The sequence below is a fragment of the Chanos chanos genome, chromosome 3, assembly GCF_902362185.1.
Source record: "Chanos chanos chromosome 3, fChaCha1.1, whole genome shotgun sequence".
In the NCBI taxonomy this organism is placed as follows: domain Eukaryota; kingdom Metazoa; phylum Chordata; class Actinopteri; order Gonorynchiformes; family Chanidae; genus Chanos; species Chanos chanos.
In genome coordinates this window covers 3,297,501-3,318,029 of record NC_044497.1, presented here as the reverse complement: position 1 = coordinate 3,318,029, position 20,529 = coordinate 3,297,501, and the positions used below count along the sequence as shown (strand labels likewise).

General features: G+C 38.8%; 2 protein-coding genes across 2 annotated transcripts in view; one reads left to right on the top strand and one right to left on the bottom strand.

Annotated features, from left to right (window-relative positions):
• The first annotated feature begins 9,850 nt into the window (after nucleotides 1-9,850).
• Nucleotides 9,851-10,728, top strand: LOC115806345 (bryoporin-like). Its single transcript, XM_030767020.1, has 2 exons — nucleotides 9,851-9,972; nucleotides 10,287-10,728. Exons 1-2 carry the CDS (start codon nucleotides 9,851-9,853, stop codon nucleotides 10,726-10,728), a joined length of 564 nt encoding a protein of 187 aa, XP_030622880.1.
• A 1,099-nt stretch (nucleotides 10,729-11,827) lies between these two features.
• LOC115806344 (uncharacterized) overlaps nucleotides 11,828-20,529 on the bottom strand; it is a 25,023-nt gene continuing 16,321 nt past the window's right edge. The window contains exons 11-18 of the mRNA XM_030767019.1: nucleotides 19,135-19,184; nucleotides 16,903-18,700; nucleotides 15,884-16,057; nucleotides 14,061-14,234; nucleotides 13,152-13,325; nucleotides 12,699-12,872; nucleotides 12,566-12,612; nucleotides 11,828-12,351 (exon numbers count right to left, since the gene is read on the bottom strand). Coding sequence (XP_030622879.1) covers nucleotides 11,828-12,351; nucleotides 12,566-12,612; nucleotides 12,699-12,872; nucleotides 13,152-13,325; nucleotides 14,061-14,234; nucleotides 15,884-16,057; nucleotides 16,903-18,700; nucleotides 19,135-19,184 — 3,115 coding nt within the window. The remainder of the gene's footprint in view (nucleotides 12,352-12,565; nucleotides 12,613-12,698; nucleotides 12,873-13,151; nucleotides 13,326-14,060; nucleotides 14,235-15,883; nucleotides 16,058-16,902; nucleotides 18,701-19,134; nucleotides 19,185-20,529) is intronic.

Sequence of the window (20,529 nt, the reverse complement as noted above, 5' to 3'; positions counted from 1 at the left end):
TATACTTGAAACTACTATAATTGGCAAAATCTCTGGGAGTATTTACAACCCAAATGTTAATCTGCTAAGATTAACCACCAGGCGAGAGGACATTTGTGTGTCTTAAAACAGCATTATGTTGGGGGTTAAAGCTACTCCAAGTTGAAATAGCCACTGAATGACATTTACTTGGTTTAATATGTCAAATATGATTAAAACCAAAATGGGGTACAAACATGAGCCTATAGGCCTAAGCAAAATGTGTCTTACCTGTTTGAACTATGTTTTTATATTTCATTTTCAGCGGCTGCCAAGTGCGCTTTGTGCCCGTGGGATTGCTCCGAAAAGAAAATTGAATTTTATTCAATTACATTCCACCACTTCCACCTGTAATATTAAAAGAAAGTGTGCTTACATGTTAAATGCATAGACTTCTGCATTCCAACCTACGCATTGACTCGGGCAGCAATTCTCTCCCACGCCAATTATCTACCCTTTGCCGATGCAGGTGGGAACCGAACCAAACACCTTTTTGTTGTGAGGCGACAGCGCTACCCGCTGCGTCACTGTGCCGCTCAAAATTGTGCTCATACTCGCCATAAACACGTATCATAATTTCTAACTGCAGCGGGGTGAAGTAAAACGACTTTTGTTTTCGCCGGTTGCCATGGTGAATCGTAGTATCGGAGCTCCATTGATGATGGCTTTTTATAATTGTCATGCACGCGCTTAACTCGGAGTTAACAGACTCAGAGTTGATCGAACCAACTCAGATCAGCTTTTCTGGAACCGAAAACTCAGAGTTTCCCATCTCAGGATTCATCAACTCAGAGTTCAGGATTAAACTCAGAGTTTGTTAAACCCGCTTCCTGAAATACCCCCCAGGAGCCTTGAAAATTCATGATACACTCAACTAAAGTAGGAAAAACAATGTACCAACATTCTTAAATTTAATCTTTAAAGGAAAATCACTATTATCATCTATGATCATTAGAGGCATAACTGAAATAATAAAGAAGAAATCAAAGAGAAATAGTCTATATTAAGCAGGTGTAAACATATTTAAGTTTCATTTCATTTTTTTTAAGTTAAAGGAGTTGATAAAAGGTAAAATCCTTTCAAATTATTAACACTGAAAAGTTATGATTTTATTTGAGTAATTTTACATGTATTATTCAAAACCCAAAACCCAAAACATATGAAGGGTATGACATCAGGAAAATACACAGACAACAAATGTATGGACACTGTTACAAAGAATCAAAGCATTTTTATAATAGTAGTCATATATGTGTTAATATGTTTGAATGATCTTAGCTGAGAACTTCCCCATAACTGTCACAGCCTGTACCTCCATTTTGTTTTGTTCCGTCTTTGTGCTCCTGTTCTCTGTCTCCGCCCCTCACCTGTTCCCGTTTGTCCCATTATTAACCTCGTTAATTCGAACCAATCCTGTTTTTGCCCTGTTTAGTTTCCCTCTATTTAAGCCCTAGTGTTTGCCTTGTTTTTTGTCTATCGTTGTTTGTGTTTTTGCACACTGTTATGCTGCACCCTTTGTTATTGGTTTTTGTTCCTTTTTGCACTTGTATTTTCATCCTTATTTTGTAAGTAAAGTCCTCTGTTTGTCACCTTCATCAGTGTCTTTGCACTTGGGTCCTCCACCACACCACCAGTGTGACAATAACTTACTGCTGGTGACTCTCCTTCTCCTCAGTCACAACACTTCTGATAAATCACATGTCAACGCTCTCATTAATCACAATAACATTAATAATGTCATTAATACTCTAATTAATCAAACAGTTTAACAACGATCTCTCCTTAACCAAGGAGGCTGGTTGAGACATTGTGATCATGATGTGTAATTATAGACACATAAGTGTTGCCTCATTTAAATGGATCGCGTAGAGCAGAGCAGATGAAAGCAGAAAAGATTTAAGCTCAACTGCGCCTCACGAAACTCTAACCAAAGCATGTCGTCAGCAATGTGTGTGAGTAAAAACTGTAACAAAAATCCTGCAGTGATGAAGTGAAACAGGGCTGCAAGCGAACAGCGATATAGCGATAGAGCGACACAGCGACTTGGCGATAAAAAGTCGCTGCTGGTGTGAGCGCAGGGTTAGTTTGCTGTTCTTTGAATCTGCTATTTTCACATACCTCTTTATTTCTTACAGTGGAAAATTTGTCCCCATTTCCCATGTTGTTGTTGTTGTTGATGTTTTTGTTGTTGTTGTTGTTGTTGTTGTTTGTATCTGGGAACTGCGAGGCTTATCACTGAGACACATGCTTAACCTGCCTTGAACATGTGGCAAGAGCTTGAGTCATGTGCGCAATGGTTAAGCAATTCAGATTTTTGAAATTACAAACAGAAAACACTGTGGTATAGTGTACTATAAAATGGAGAGTAAGTTGTAAATGGAGACCATGTTGTGACATCTTACAGTGACATCAGAGAAGCTGAATCCACCGCTCCTTACTCCTTCAAACACAGTGTAGAGAGTGAAGGTGTATGTAATCCCAGGAGAGAGAAATGAAAGGTTATATGTGACTATATTGTTTCCCTCAGATGCAGTGATGGGCATTTTTGTTCCATTGCCATATGTCAGCATGGAACTGTAATCATTTGTGCTGTCCATTCTGTTAGACATACACCCTGCACAGAGACATTTGCAGTGGAATAAAGTCCACACTGGAAGAAAATAGAGGAAATGGAAGAAAACAGAGTGAAAGGAAAAAGCGGAAAGTTATTGCCACATCCATTACTCACAGTCATGCCTCATATTCAAAACCCTATTAAATAACGTGCAAACAGCTGTCATAGCTCCTTATAGCTCCTTATAACTAATCCTCCCGACATTGTGGTGTTGAGGCACACAAACAAACAAACAAACAACTACTCCCCCCCGCCAACCACACACACACACGTGTTAAGATACTTATAAATCCATTTATTTATCGATAGGGGACAAATACTTTAAATATATAAAAGCTTCACACATTGTAAAACCGACGCCATGTTAAGTGACGGACTGGTGACCATAGAGAAGTGCCATGCAACCTTTTCCTGCCAGCCTCACACTACAGCCCTGACAACAACTCCTGTTTATTCTCACATAACTCCACTATCCACAGATTTATCTTTATCGTTTATGCGCACACTACGGTAAACCACCTCCACATATAGGTCATAGTGACAAACAAAAAAATGTTTCCTGATGAACATCCCATTTCACTTTGTTTTCCTGTAATTTTAGCCAAGATAACACATCTTGGCCACACTCCATTGCCAACTGCAGTTTGACTGACCGTTGTGTTTATTTTTAAGGGCTACAGCATGAGTTAACTTTTAACTCCTTCTGGGCTTGCTGTAAAACTTTAACATTGAAATTGTGATTTCTTCAGAGCACTTATCAACCTCGTCATTTGAAATTTCAACAAGATACCTGTAAACTGTATTCCTCTACCTTAAACACAAGGTACGAAACCAGGGTTGTTATAGTAGTATACTGTGCAGCACAGAGTGAATACAACATTTTCATACATACAAATCATACAATGGGACTTTAAGGGAAAATACCAGAGGGACACAGTCCTGCAGCTTTTTAACTTTATCACACATGCCATTGCCAAGACTTGATCATAGGCCTCCTGAAGTATTCTTGTTCCTTAAGCACAAGAGTATAAGATGAGATATACAGCTAGGGTTGTCACAGTATGTTATACTACTGTACAGTAAAGTACAGGGAGAATGCAAAACGTTTTTCTTTCTTTTTTTTTTTTTTATTAGATTATATTATGCAGAGTGCATAATATAATGGCAAGGAAACAAAAGATACCTTATGGAAAGCCTTTACAGGCCACAACAGTCAAATCAAAGTAAAGAAGCCAGGTGAGGGGGTGAAGCAGAAAATTTTCACCTGGAAAAACTGTTGAATGAGCTGACATAATCTGAGCACACAGCGATGAAATTTTAGGAGACAGAGAAAGCTGACAAGTCGAAAAATACCATATATTAGACGTAAGGCACACGGGTCTTGTAACCGTGAGCTTTCGGATAATTTCAAGACCAGTAATTGAATTGTTTTCAGATGTGTGGAATAGTCTGAAGCTGATGTTTTTTGACGGGTTTGCCGAAAGGAGGAGGGTGAAATTGTTCAACTTCTGTCCTTTAATTTTTACTTATAGTCGTAGAGACTGATAGATGGTATGTTGTTATGGCTCACAATGGCAGTAAGGTGAAAATAATTTGTCATAAGACAGTAGAAGCTTGAAATATGTAGTACCTTTCACTGATTTTCCTATAAATGAGAAACAGAAAGAGAGGGCCAGAGACCAGATGATATCTGTCATCTCACTCACTGTCATGTCTGCAGCCTCTTTTTCACGTGTCATAAGACAGATGATTTGATTAACTATGTATAAATTTTCATTTGTACATTAATCAAACATAAGTTTAGTGATTGGCTTGGAAAAGGCTAGTTAGCAAATTAAATGATTATATGCAATAAAAATATGCTATTTACCTTGCATGGTCTTGACTGAAATATTCAAAATTAGGAAAGAAAAAATCACAATGCTGAATGATCCGAAAGAGCCCAGGATAAAGTTTACTGCCTGTGACCACACACACAGAGACACTGTAAACTTTATCCAACTTTCAGAGCAGGTAAAAAAGTTTTCTCTCTAAGTATAGATGTCTTCTCTTTAGCTTCCTCTGCAGTTCCTATCTAACTGTTAAACCACAACTTTAAGAAAAGATCCAAGTCGGATCTTTGTCACGAGATAACAGGGAAGACACAAGAAGGAGGCGTTTGCTTGTATATAAACCATAGATGCGGCAGAAGTGTTACGGTAAGAGAACGACTCTGTTTAGCAGGCATAGACCTGCTCTCCGTGTCGCTATGGCCCTTCTACCTCTTGAGGGAATTCTCTCAACTATTTGTCACCGTGGTTTATATACATCCTAAAGTGAACGCTAGATCAGCTGCTGATGTAATTTTCAAAGTAATACAACAGCTGAAATCTATCTCACCCGATCTCCAGCTTAATATTGGGAGATTTTAACTGTTGAAAATTAAACGGCACACTGTTGGCTTTTTATCAGTATGTCCCGTGCCCTACGCGCCATAGGAAAACTTTTGACCTGTGCTACGGTCCTAATAAGGGGGCCTATAAATCGTTCCCTGGACCCCCACTCGGCTCATCAGATTACAATGTAGTCCACCTCCTACCGACTTACAAGAGTGTATTACCACGTGAGCAGGCAATACAGCAAAGGGTGAAGGTTTGGACTGAGGACAGTTCCCTTGCCCTTCAGGGCTGCTTTTACTGCACAGACTGGTCAGTGTTCTTGGACTCTTCAGATGACGTAAATGAGCTTACTGATGTGGTGCGTAGCTACATCCCGTTTCGTAAAGACTCTGCGATCCCTACCAAGGAAGTGAAAGTGTTCCCAAATAACAAACCATGGGTTTCTAAAAAACCAAAAAATCTGATTGGTCAAAGGACAGCTGCTTTTAAAAATTCAAAAACTCTTTTGTTTGCACGGTAATCAGCAGGCTAAGTTTGCGCAAATGACTGCACTAAGCACTTGTTCCACTCTGCAAGTTGGCTCATACTTCATATCCACATGAAGTCATCTTGGATTGTTCTGTATTGTATAGTCGTCCTTGTGTCCCATCTGGTCCCATGTTGTCTCTCATGTTGTATCTCGGTATGGTTTGAAAACGTTTTAATATGTTTTTAATACCTGGCTGCAACCAAACCTCTCCTAGTGGGAAAATCATTTCGATTTGATTTATTTGACTGAAAATTTTATTTGACAAATCTATAGAGGGTGTAGGGACAGTCTATAGAATGTATACGATCTGGAGTATATGAAATGGACATAAAGCGCAGAGGGCATAGTGCATGTGAAATGAGAGTATGTATACCATGGAGGGAACAGCAGACAGACAGCAAAACAGAGTGAAAACCTTTGCAAGTGTGAATCATATTGCAATATTTGAGTTGTATGGGCAGCACTGGCACCCAAATGGCAGGCTGAGACTCAGGTTGTGACAAGCGGGGACTGCAAAGGCAGAAAACAGCTGGCACAAAGGAACACCCAAACTGCTCTGTGTGGCACATTAACTTTTCTGTATAGAGAAGGAAATGTGCTGCATGTTTTTTCTTCCTTCAGGAGAAACAGGGAGAACAGTCTCCAGTCCTGATGGATTTCTCCAATGTCCTTTAATGCCTTAGCAAGTTAATGAAACTTTCAGGGGATTTTACCAATAAAGGAAAAAGCATCATTATTGCAAATGCTGTTACAGAATAACAGAGTAATATTAATGTGCTGGATGAAGGATCAAAACAACTATTTCCTTCAAACAATTACTGCTTTTCTTTTCCCCCAAGGTCAGTACTGTGGCAGCAGTTTTTGAAGTTTCAACATAGGTTACTAATTTCAGCTGAAGTGCTTTAACACTTCCTGGTGTAAGACAAAGGCGTAATTCATGATCACAATTCATGTATTTACTTAGGTGTGGAAAGCTGAGCATATAACAGAAACTTTAAGATAACACTTTATTAATCCCCAGGTGGGGAAATTTAGGTGTTAACAGCAGCAGAAGGAAGAAGGAAAGAAAGAAAGAAAGAAAGAAAGAAAGAAAGAAAGAAAGAAAGAAAGAATTGGACCTTCAAAAGAAAATACAGACAAATCCTCAAATGTAACAATTTTTAATATGCCAAAAACAAACTGAAAAAACCTATGTGTGACAGGTCTTGTTCATTGCTTTTCTCTCCTGTAGTCACAGAACATACAGGAGTGTAGACCTGAGAATAATTTATTTGCATTCTTACCACAATCTTTTGCTTAGGAGGTAATTAAACCTCATTGATGCACTTATTGTAAGTAGCTTTGCTTAAAAGCATCTGCTAAATGCCAAATTGTGAACTGTAATTGTAAAAAGCCATCAGATATTTAACCAGACATATGTGATATATAGATATATGCAAATAAATGTATTTCTGTTTACAATTCCAATTCATTTATCTTCAGTTATCAAACACTGCTCAGAGGGTTCCAGAATATCGCATGTACAATACCACTTCACGGTAAAACTGTGATTAAGATTTTGGTTCTGCCTTGCACTGAGGCACAGTAGAATTTAATTTCACAGAAGCCCGTGTTGAAATTTTTTAGCCAAGGGAGTGCCTCCTGCCTGTTATGTCTTGTTTGTCGAAAGAGGAACCAACACTGTTTCCACTGTTTCTAAAGAGTTTATAGGGCTCCTGTAGAGCATGGTCATGACCATCAAACCGTTTGCAATTTTGTAAACCCAGTGCTGAGAGCCCATAACCAACGTAAGGACAGGTTTGAGCAGACATTCAAAACTGAGTTATAGTGCCATCTCCATAATCAAAATACAACACTTCATAAAGAACAAACTATAGACTGGGAACAGCTCGGACGTATCACAGGCAACAGCTCCAAAAGTACAAAAGCAGTTGTATTTTTCAGTGTCAAAATCACTATTAGCTAAGACATGTACAACATGATTTGTAATCCTCAATATATTCCATAACATTTGAAAAAAATTGAAGATATAGATAGTGAACTGTTTGAGGATTACTGAAAAAGTTTAACGATTATGAACTACAACATTTTTTCACTGTCAAGTTCAAGTCCCCATTCAAACCACAAAGAGGCACAAAGACGCCTAATAGTATAAAGCAGGACTCTGTTCAAAAAGGATTTCTTTTTTTGTCAGTTTGTTTTCTGGAATAGTGGAGGTTGAAGCACAATGATTGGAGGGTGAAATGCCACCTTTTATGGCAAAATTAATCACATTTTATAACAAGGGAAAAAAGGTAGAAAACTTCTCGGTGATAATCAGAAAATCTGTACTGATTTTCAGTGTTTTCACCGCTAGTCCTTATGGGTTGCAGTTTTCACAGAGGACAGTAAATATTTATTACAAGACTATAACAATGATATATGTGACTTTGATGTTAAAAGTTAGGCAGAGTGCAGGGTGCAACAGCAAAATGCAGCTAGTCACCAGGACCCTCTCTATTGGGGAACAAATCTGTTTTTCACTATATACAACATCAGCAAATTGGATAGTATGTGTTTGGCTAAGCACATTTGCAAGTCTGCACATCTACACACGGAACACAGGCAAAATCACATGAACTTGCATTACATTAGATAGTGAGAGAGAGAGAGAGAGAGAGAGAGAGAGAGAGAGAGAGAGAGAGAGAGAGGATTAGCAGTATTCAAATGTCAACAACTCATTCTTTGGAGCTGGTTGATGCCTTTTTATTTGCCTGAATAAACACAGTGCACAGATGCAGGTGACACAGAACATTCAGAAACACAGCTCATGTACACAAACCCAGCTCATAGAGTTATATTAAAGCCAAGCTATGAAGAGGCTATAAGGGACTTTCCCAAAAGGAGGGGTTAAACTCAATAAAAGGGAAGCTCTCTGAGATCATTGGGGACATTGAAATGAGGAGAAAGAACAAATGCTAATTAACCACACTAGGACTTAGTTGATAAAACCCAACACAGTAAAGTCAAACTTAGAAGATAAACTGGGGGTGAGTTGATTTGTTTTGTCTTTCATGTTTTTTTTGTGTTTGTAGAGAATACTCAATGATTCCAAAAATGTCAGCCTCTGGGTAACTGGGTGATCAGGAATCAAAGTGTTCATCTGAACCTGGAATCATGCATTTCTTCTAAGAATTCTTTCTAGGAATTAGGTCAGTTCAACTTACTGCATAATAAACTGACTGTGTGAATATTGAAAAGATAGCTTCCAGCATCTATTTATTCTAGATACTTAGTAGCAATGCAGGGAAGCTTATTTAATGATCATATGCTGGGTACAGTTGTGTAGCTTTCTAGTTCCAAAGGAGAGGAACTTCAAGTTATTTGGCTCTCAGCAGACATAAGGCAAGGACTCAACTAAATGAGGGATGTTGGGGGAAGTGAGGGTCCCTCTTCAACAGTACACTGGTCTCTTACGGACAGTTACAGTTTTCTGATGATATCCCCTCAAATTGCTTTTATACCTTGAAAATGGAAACACTGGAGACCCTTTGGGTCTGTCAAACAGGAAACTGTAATGAGGGAGGTGAGTTTCTTTGTGTCTTTATATGAAAAGCTATATGGTCATGTTATTTACTCTGGCCTTTCTACATAGTTCTGAATATTTAATAATCCATGTTTCCTTTGATAATGTGGCAGATAATATGGGAAATTGTACTTAGATAATTACTTTACAGTTTTAGAAGATGAATTGTATCATGTTAAGTTTACTCACACCATGGTTGTGAAAACTGGAAAAAAAAGAAAAAAAACTTAACCAGATACTTTCAGGTGTCTGTCTCTAACTCCCTGTCTCCTGGCCAGCCAGAACCAAATTGGATCTGATTGGCTAACTTCCTTGTTCCCCAATTATTGTGTGCAACTGTCCTCAATTTGTTCCCTTGCTGTGTCTGTGTATATATACCCCTATGTTTTCCTGTGTACCTTTGCTAAGTCTTACACTTGTTGTCAGAACTGAGCTATTCCTTGTGACTCTGGTTGCCCTGTTACTCTGTTTTGCCCTGTTCCCTTTGTTGACCCTATTCTCACTATTAGCCTTCCTGTGTGTTGACCTAAGGTCTTTCTATGTCTTGGTGAATTAAATCAGCCTATGATGTCAATTTCCTGGTGCACTGAAATGCAACAAGAAGTGGACAGTGTACTGATTCTTTTCTCAGACTTGTTCATTTATACCAATTATAGCATTTTTGTGTGGATAAGTGTGTGTGTCTCTATCTGTCTGTCTTATTCTCCTGTAAAAAAGAAAAAAATACATTTCAGAAAACAGAAATCATGATCACAACTGTAGCTGCAGTTATTTCGGCTGCGACTATTGCAGTTGCCGCGGCCATCTGTCGTAGCTGCGTCATAGGCATCGAAAACGGCTGCTGCGGCTACTCACTTGCCAACCCCAAGTAAGACCATACTGATGCTTAGATCTGTACTATTAACCTAGTACTCACTCAGGCCTGGGATTCTAAAGGCTTCTTTAGTTATAATTATACGAATGATCTGTACACTGTGAATGTAACAGATCATTCACATTGCACAGAAACAGAGGTTACTGTAATTTTTCCTTACAATCATTTCTGTATATATTTTACATTAGAATTTCACATTATATACTTTATACATTTTCATAGTCTGTTTTACATTAGAAATTTACTGTGTATTGCATACGAGTGTCAAAATTGATTCCATGAGAACTGAATGATATTTATTTATTCAGGTTCTGGATGTACAGTGGCTACAATGACAATCCTCCCTCATCCACAGTGAACACACAGACAACAGACATCTGTTCCTTCTCCCAGACAGCAGGGGCTGCCAGAGGGGCTGTGGGTGTGTTGACGTATGACCTACTCAAGTTGGAAAGCAGCACCGATGAACTGAACAATTACAACAGCAATGAATTGATAGCTGTCATGTTCTCTGTACCTTTTGATTACAACTTCTATGACAACTGGCTGGCGGTGGGCATTTTTGATCATAATCAACCATGTGACAGCGCACTTTTCGATCTCATGTACAATGGCATTGACTTAAAGTTTCGTCGTGCTAAGGCCAAAGACGGTAGTGTAGTGTACCAAGGAAAGTCAGTGAACATCACGGCTACCATGAGTAATAAATGTGTGGCTGTTGTTAAGGTGAAACTCAATGACGAATGCTGAGTCCACAGTGAAATAATATAATGAGGTTAATGGGAAAATGAGTGTAATCCCAGGTTCTATTATTTGATAGATGCCATTACAACAGAAAATGCATCTATATATTAACATTACCTTTCTTCCACTGATCCTTTAAAGTGCACTCTTAAAAACTGCTAATTGGAAGTCAAATATTAAAACCAATCGATTGATTTCATTCTTGTTCACATGATGAGTCTAAATTACATTGTGAGAAAAATATCGCTTTGCATTATGACTGCAGCTTTTAGAAGGAAAATGTGTCTCATGACTATTGATATGATGAAATATTAATATAATAGGGACCTGTACTTGCTCAGTTACTATATGCTGCAAAATGTATCTGTGTGTTAAAACAATGAGCATTTATTATGTAGAAGACAAGGGCTCTGTGTGTCTGTAACACCTGGAAGTGAACACCAAGTATCCTGCGCTCCATGAGAAAAGTTATCTTGTAAACCCCACACATGTCTTGTTTTACTGTATGAAAAGCTCTACAATCCTTAACCTCAGTGAGAACTGCACTTCATCTCTGAGGTGTGCTTCTCTCGTATGCATGTAATAAAGAAAAAACGATTCATCACATAGTGTGTTGTCTCTGAGAATTACCAACACCAAATTTCCCCTACAACACTGATAATACTCCCATTTCCTTTAATGAACAAAATATAGAAAAACACTTTCAAATACAAATCCTAGCATGTGTAGAAAACCCTAAGAAACCCTAAAAATATGAGGGAAATGACATCAGTAATATACACATTTATCAAAAGTGTTGAAACTAGTTCAAGAATCAAAGAATGTTTGTAATAATAGTCACATAGATGGTAACATAATGTTTAAACTGTCTACACACAATGCCTCAGGATTTTCTCCGAACCCTCTGCAGCTGCTCTTTCTTCCTCAATCACAACAGTTCTGATAAAGCACATATCAGTCCTCTCATTAAACAAATGTTTTAAGATCTTCTTGACTCAGGAGGTTGAGAGAGATTGTGATTATGTTGTGTAATGAGAGACATATGAGTGTGGCTACATTCAAAAAGTATGTGATTTCTTGTTGGTTTTTCTCCGTAAACATAACCCTATTCTAACTGACACAGACTCAGTGTGCAGTCAGGGTAAACCCCAAACCCTGCATAGAGAGGCTCAGTGAATGTGGTGTAGAATCTGTGTAGAGGGGTCAGTGTGTCATTGAAGATGCTGTAGAAGAACAGAGTGCCAGCAGCCCAATCTAAATACACTCCTATTCTGGTAGAGGGGTGAGAAGGAGACAGTACAGCTGATCTTTCATCATTGTGCCAAAAAAAGAATCTGTTATTCCGCCATTCCATACTGAAGGACTTGGCATTCCTACCCATAAGGCCTTTAGTTCTATTGATGCTTCTATAAGTAACTCCTATCTGAACTCTTTCTCCACTGAACTCCACCTCCCAGTAACAGCGCTCAGTCAGAACCTCTCTACAGAGAACTTGGTAGTCACATTTAAATCTCTCATAATGGATGGGATGAGGCAAAGCCACTGAGGTCCCTGTCACTCTCCTATTGTCTTCAGACAGAGAGAGGTATCTGTGTGCTGTGTTCCGGTCCAGTCTGAGCTGACAGGCATCTGTATGTGACAGGACGTTATCAATTATAACATACTCATGGTTAATAGCTGCCAAGGTCATAAAACTGTAAACTGTTTAAATGTGAATTTTATTGCAGTTTATTTTTTACAGGTTATTTCAACTAAATATTATTTTTTATTTTCATTCACTCATCCACATTCGTTTCTTCATGGGCAGTAGACAAATTCTGGTACTGAATATAATAAGACTTACATTTCCTTGGCCCAGGTTTCATTCTATGTTCTCCGCTGTGGTCCAGTCTTCGGAGAGGAAAGAACAGACAGATTTGATAAGAGTTATAGAGTCTAACCTGCTCTGAATCAGTGGGAGAGCTCAACACACTTACTCTAGTTTCTCCAGTTTATAGTGTGGGTCCTCCAGGAGAGTCGAGAACAAACTCACTCCTGAGTCTCCTGGGTGATTGTAGCTGAGATCCAGTTCTTTCAACTGTGAGGGGTTCAGTCTCAAAGCTGAAGCCAGAGAAGCACAACCCTCCTCAGAGATCAGACAGCCTGACAGCCTGCAGAAACAATCGAACAACAGCAGTGTCTGGCAAGACCTTCGGGGAAGTTTCTCCATGACTCAACTTATGGAGAAGAGATGGTAAAAGGAAGATGAGGGTTGTGAGAAGTGATTGTTATAGTTAAAATGCTAGATACATGATTATGCAATCAATGCATTTCAAACTTATTCATTTTGCAAATTCTTCTATCCATAGCAACTTCTAAGTGAGGCAAAAAAACAATCCAATACACATTAAGGTGAACTCCAGAAAAACTGAACTTGGTTCTTTACTTACCCCAATTTCTCCAGTTTACAGTGTGGATGTCCCAGTCCAGAGCAGAGCAGCTCCACTCCTGGATCCTGCAGGTCATTGTCTCTCAGCTCCAGCTCTCTCAGGTTACAATGGGGAGATCTCAGGACAGAGGACAGATCAGTACCACAGTTTTCTGTGAGACCACACATAGTCAACCTTTGGAAAGAAGGACACACATACACACACATACACATGTAGTTCATCTTCTCATTCTCATATGTGCATGAACAATATAAAACAGAGGAACATAGACATTTTTTTTCTGACTTGGGAATATAAGGTGATGATAAAAACAATACTATGGTTATGAAACGTGACATGGAGGATGTGAAGATCATTCATTTGCACAAAAAAAAAAAAAAGATCCAAAATCCAATGCATAAAAAAGACACAGTTTTGTCACAACACAGTAAAATATCATATTTTATTCCATTTCACCTGGACATTAAACTTTTATTGTGGGTATTTCACAGAATAAAAAAAAAACAAAAAACAAATGTGGAGAAATAAAATCTATTACTTATTTGAAATTAACAATATCCAAGGGTAAATTTCATTACGCAACCCCACACATCAAAAATGTACACATCATTTTCTGTTTTTTTTTTTTTTTTTTACCCCTTACATAATGGCATTCTGGCCATTCCTCACACACGTACAAAACATGAAAATGTGAACTTAAAAACTATTTCAAGGTTGTGGTTTTGTTAATTTATTTTAGGATTTATGGATATAGCCTTATGAGCCTGTGAAAATGGATGGACATCAAGTGAGATTGAGGCATCATATAAAATGGATCGTTACCTTTTTTGCCATTGAGACACAGACACACACACACACACACACACACACACACACACACACACACACACACACACACATACCACTCACCACAATTTCTGCAGTTTACAGTTTGAATTCCTAAGTCCAGTACAGAGAAGACTGAATCCTTCGTCTTCCAGGCTGTTAAAGCTGAGATCTAGTTCTCTCAGGGGTGAGTTCACTGACTGGAGAACTGAGACAATAATTCCACAGGATTCAGATGAGAGATCACAACCTGCTAACCTGCAATAACAGATTCAGAATGTTGATACTATCCATAGCATATTTGTATTGCTTTTTCTTTGCAGAGTAATACAGGTTAAGTTGGGTGCCGTACTGACATTATGAACTAAGGGACAAATGTCATTAAAAAGACAGTTTTTATTGTGCTTGGCTTGCGAGAAAAGGGCTAGACGCCTTCCTATAGAAATTCCTTATGAAATTAGCCGAAAAGCTGAAGAAGGGAGGGATTCAGGATAATATTCTGCAAGCTCCAGTCATAGCAACTATGCATGACTTCACAATAAAGGAAAGATGGTTTACTTCAGTTTAGTTTACTTTGAACATGTTAAATATACATATAGCTAAGTAAGAAAACAAACAAAACAATCAATAATATGAACCTGTCATGAATGTGGGTTTAATTCCTCTTTTTGGGCCATAGGGGTCCTCAGTCTTTCTGTTGTCCTTGTCACATGTTCTGTTTCCCTAATGTTCATTATTGTTGTATGTGTATCACCTGTGTCTTGTCTTGTCTGTCTATTTAAACCCTGGTCTTTTGTTCAAACTTTGCTTAGTCTTTGAGCCATTCCCCTGTGTTCTAGAGTTCTGTTCCAAGTAAGCCATCTGAGTTTTTCCCTTGTTGGACTGTGTGATGTTTTTGCCTAAAGAAATGTTTTTGTTTGCCTTTTTGGACTGAACCTGTTTTTCTCCTTTTGGACCAGTTTGCTTGTTTTTTGTAAAGATGTTTTGCCTGAGTTTTTTCCCCCATTTGATCTCTTGTTTTTTCCCTTTTTGGATTGAGCTGTCTCTTTTGGACTTGAGTTTTTTAGTTCATTAAAAAACCTTTTGAGATCAAACCCACACTCAAGTGTCTGTCTCTGCAACTGGGTTCACCCTAGTCCTGGGTGGGACGTTCACTGGGTACCTGTCTTCTGCCCTGGCAACCTGGGTTCGAAGCCCACCAGGTCCAGCTTTGTGACAGAACCTCCTCCTCTCAGTAAACAGCATAATAAATATTACATGTCCGAAAAGGAGTAGGAAAAAGTAATTCACTTATCTGGTCCTACACCTTTTCCCTGTTTAATCAGTGTACATCATGCTTATCATGATCCACCCCAGAGTCCATCATAAACCTAAATAGTTACCTCAGTGATAATCCTCATTATACATACATAATCAATGTGCAGGTGCCATTCAGGCATGTCCCAACACACACAGAGAGAAAACAGGAATCAATAGCAAAAATAGCAACATGCAAACGGCAATGGATACAGTGGCCATTGAGATCTGGCATGACTGCATAGAGTTCATCAAGAGTGCAAGGATCAAATCTGCACAAAATGTTGGTCTTGAAAAAGGATTAATCTTTGGGAGAGATGTCTAAGCTTCCTTTGAGCAAATGGTACAGCAGAGTTTTCAGGGACAGTCAGAGTGTGAATTCTATGATGTTATTATTTGAACATGACTCTTAAGGAAAATGTAAACTTAAACTATTTCAAGGTTGTGGTTTTATTCATTTATTTTATGATTTATAGATATAGACTTATGAGCCTGTGAAAATGGATGGACGTCAAGTGAGATTGAGGCATCATATAAAATGGATCGTTACCTTTTTTGCCATTGAGACACAGACACACACACACACACACACACACACACATACCACTCACCACAATTTCTGTAGTTTACAGTTTGAATTCTTAAGTCCAGTACAGAGAAGATTGAATCCTTCGTCTCCCAGGCTGTTAAAGCTGAGATCTAGTTCTCTCAGGGGTGAGTTCACTGACTGAAGAGCTTTGGCCACAGTTACACAGGATTCAGATGACAGTGTACAGTCATTCAGTCTGTTGACACAATTTAAGATGGTCACAACAATTGAATCATTTGGATTGTCACAACTATGTCAAACAATCAATTGGACACACAGATCCTCAGTTGGATGACTTCTACAATGTGAATGGTTCACAATTTTTTCTATTGTTCCTACACAGACTGGGAATTGGTTAGATCAGAGTCATGGCTGGCACTGAGTAAATCACCTCTGTTCAGAAGAAGAGGTAGTACTTTATTTGTCACACACACACACTGAGCAGTGAGCAGTGAAATGCAGTCTCTGCATTTAGCCCATGCTAACACACATACACTACAGCAACGAGACACACATTATGAGGTAACTCCTGCTCTTTTTGCCACTGACAGGAGTACTAATCCTAGCATGTGGTGGTAGGAAACCTGGCAAACATAGGGAGAACATGCAAATTCCACACAGAAAAGACCTGCGAAGGCCAGGATTCGAACCCAAGGCCTTCTTCCTGTGAGGAAACAGTGCTAACCACTGAATCACACAGCTGAATGGCATTTCATATTCATTAAGAAACAGTTACACTATGTGTCAATGTGTTGTAACTATGCTGATCAGCTTGAAAGTATAGACTTGGTCAGTGTAGGATGTAGGGTGTAAGGCCCATTAGACATAAAATTCAGATCAGAAATATAAATAGTCTTCAAATGATCTAATTACAATAAAATAAATAATAAAAAAACATTAAAAAAAATATGGCTGACTTTGCCCTAATAATTTTATTTTTAAGAAAGGCTGTCATATATTACATATTAAATCAATGGCTTCACAATACTCATATAAGAGAGATGTGTCTCATCACCACACAGTGATAATTATATTACTGACCTGGCCCTCTTGCAGATCCTCAGCACTTGGAGCAGCATCTGCTGACCTGCGGCTGATGTTTTGTACATCTTCAGGTCAAACTCATCCAGCACCTCCTCTGACATCAGTAACATATAGGCCAGAGCTGAACACTGGTGTGGTTCCAGCTCTCTATCTGAGAGGGTTCCTGATCTGAGGGAAGTCTGGATTTCCTGCACTAGAGGGTTATCATTTAGCTCATCCAGACAATGGAACAGATTGATGATCCTCTCTGGTTGCAATGTTTCCTCTTTGATCATCTCCGTTATGTATTCAGCTGTCTCTGTGCAGCATTTTCTCCCTTCTGGGCTGAATTTCAGTGACATTCCAAGAAGGAGGCGGAGGAAAAGGTCCAGGTGTCCATTGTTACTGTGCAAGGCATTGTCCACTGCACTCTGGTGTAGATTAGACAGTGTAAATGTGCCTCCTTCCTCTGGGTTGAAAACATTCGTCTGATTGCTCAAACACATATCAAGCGCATACACTGCAGCAAGATGCTCCTGGATGCTCAGATGTACAAAACAGAAAACCTTGTCCTTGTACAATCCCAACTCCTCTCTAAAGATCTCTGGGCACACTGAAGAGTACTCTGAAGCTTCACTCACATCAATGCCACACTCTCTCAGGTCTTCTTCATAGAATATCAGGTTACCTCTCTCTAGCTGTTGGAAAGCCAGTTCTCCCAGTTTTAGAATCATCTCTATGTCTGATTCAACCAGTTCCTCTGAGGTTTCCACTATGTCTCCATGCAGCCTCTTATTCTTCAGACTGATTGGAATGTACAGGAACTGTGCATACATCTCAGTCAGTGTTTTGGGGATTTCACCAGCGTTTTCATCACTCATCATATTCTGAAACACAGTGGCTGAAAGCCAACAGAAGACTGGTAGGTGGGACATGATGTGGAGGCTCCTTGATGACTTGATGTGTGTGATGATTCTGTTGGCCAGGTCGTGGCCACTGATTCTCTTCCTGAAGTACTCCTCCTTTTTAGGGTCACTGAACCCACAGATCTCTGTGACCCTATGGACATACTCAGGAGGAATCTGATTGGCTGCTGCTGGTCTGGAAGTTATCCAGAGGAGAGCAGAGGGGAGCAGATTCCCCTTGATGAGGTTTGTTAGAAGCACATCCACTGAGATTGACTTTGTTACATCACGGCAAACCTCATTGTTCTGGAAATCTAGAGGAAAACGACACTCATCCAAACCATCAAAGATCAAGAGCAATTTGACTTTTTCATCTTCAATGTCTTTTATCTCTTTCAGTTCTGGAGCATAGTGATGAAGTAGCTGGGTGAGACTGTAGTTCTCTTTCTTCAGATTAAGGTCCCTGAAAGGTAGAGGGACTATGACTGTGATGTCTTGATTTGCTTTTCCTTCAGCCCAGTCGAGAATGAACTTCTGCACAGAGACAGTCTTCCCAATTCCAGCAACACCCTGTGTCAGAACTGTTCTGATATGTTCCCTCTCTTCAGGAAGTGTTTTGAATATGTCACTGAGTTTGATTGGAGATTCTTCTTCCTCTTCTTCTTCTTCTGTTTCTTTTTCTACTTTTTCTTGAGTGCTTTGTGTCACAGAGAACATCTCAGTCCTTTTGACCTCATGTTCATTATATACCTCTATACTTCCTACCTCTGTGATGTAGAGCTCTGTGTAGATCTCATTCAGTAGAGTGGATTTTCCTTCATTTGAACAGCCTTCATTTACATATTTTAAATATTTAAAATGTTGCATCAGTTTTTCTTTAGTGACCTCTTTGACTTTCATCCAAGGATCAGCTAAGAAAGACATCAGATATAAAAGATTTTTTTTTTCTTTCATAGTTTGAATGTGCTTTTGAAGCGTTGAACACTTCCTCCATTGTAATATTTTTTTATGTCGAGCTTTGGCTTGCCAAGCAGAATAACTACCTTGTTTGTGGGTAAATAATATTCTTCATGGTGGCAGGATTTATCTATACTCAGGAGGATAACAGATCTCAAATCTAAACCATAGTATACTATATGTATATCTCGTGAGTGGAGTCTGGAGTTTCAGTATAGGGAAATCTATACTGAACAGCTCAGGCTAACTGATCTGTGGTCCAGTTACGTCAGTCATATCTCTATGCTGTACAATGAATCTCTAGTCCCTCCTCTTTTTATAGTTGTTGTTATATCAGGAGTTGCTGTGCAGTGGATGAGATGTGATTAATGTCCGTTTTTTTCCTTACCCCCGTCACACTGCAAAAGATCCTCTGTCAGCTCACTTTCTGTTAGTTCACTGTAGGGGCACAAAGAAGAAGAGACGTCAACAAAACAAGATACATCTACTGAGCCAGATCTCACCTATTTATTGTTTTGAACTGCATATTCTGGAGCTGAAGTCAAAACAATGAGATAATCTCATTTAAAAATGTCTTAAAATATCTTTAAATACACCCTTTGTTTTGCTTTATGTCACTCTCAGACCTCATTATTGAAACACATCTCAGTTCAGCTTTTATTTGTCATATGTCGCTTAACATAAAGTCAATGTTACAATAAAATACGTCGGATAAGAGAAACAGGTCAACTCAGCAATAAGAGCACTAGTCGTAGAAACGTAGGATGTAAGATAAAAGATTTAAACAAAAATGGCATGAGCTATAATAAGTAACAGTAAAATATACTACTGTGTACATGTATGAAGGAAACGTAATATGTAAAAGTAAAATGACAAGTGTGTACAACAACAACAACAACAACAATTATAACAACCTTTTACTTTCGTCAGTCACATGTGGTCCTGACTTGTCATTTTTACAGGGCCCTTGGCTCCAGCTGACTGGCTCAAGCATTGACTCATCATTTCTCACAGACAGACAGGGTGATGTAGGTGAAACTGGTCCTTCCTCATTATCCCTGAGAGTAAAATGTGGAAACACATCAAAGTGTTGCACTTCTTTTTGTGACTGGACATCACTAAATGTGGCAAACACATGCATATGTATATATATACATATGCTCCCATACAGACTTTTAAAGATCTATTTGTGTGGATTAGATGAACATCTGAGTTGTGTCATTTCAAAATCAGGGAAAAACAGTTGTTTCTGAAATGTTCTTTACCTTTTGAAGATCTTCGTTTTCCTTCTTAAGGTCAGACTCCTCTTCATCACAGCTCTCTGCGAGACATACAGAGGGACTCTCTCCTTTGTCAGTCTCTGAAATGCTCATTTCTGAGCTTATTAGCACCTCCTCCCTCTCTTCTGAGATATTCATTTTTGAGTCACCAGTGAACCTGTAAAAACAAAATGAGGTTGCTGGAGTATAGACAGAGCCAAATAAACCACAGACACACATGACAGTCCTGACCAGATGCAAAGCTGATTTGCTGGTCAGATTCCTTCCTGAAAATCACAGAACTTGTCTGTCCTTCTGTCAAATATAACAATAATAACAACAAGAACAACAAGAACAACAAGAACAACAACAACAATAATAATAATAATAATAATAATAATAATAATAATAATAATAATAATAATATTTTGATCTTGGATGCTCTCTAAGGTAAGAGACAAAATTTATGAGCAGTTTACAATGACTGCTTTGTTTTGATGATGGTCTAAGTTTAGTTTAGTTTG

Coding starts and splice junctions, on each gene's coding strand:
- LOC115806345 (XM_030767020.1), top strand. CDS start 9,851: ATGATCACAACTGTAGCTGCAGTTATTTCGGCTGCGACTATTGCAGTT. Junction 9,973..10,286: donor TACTCACTTGCCAACCCCAA/GTAAGACCATAC, acceptor TTATTTATTCAG/GTTCTGGATGTACAGTGGCT.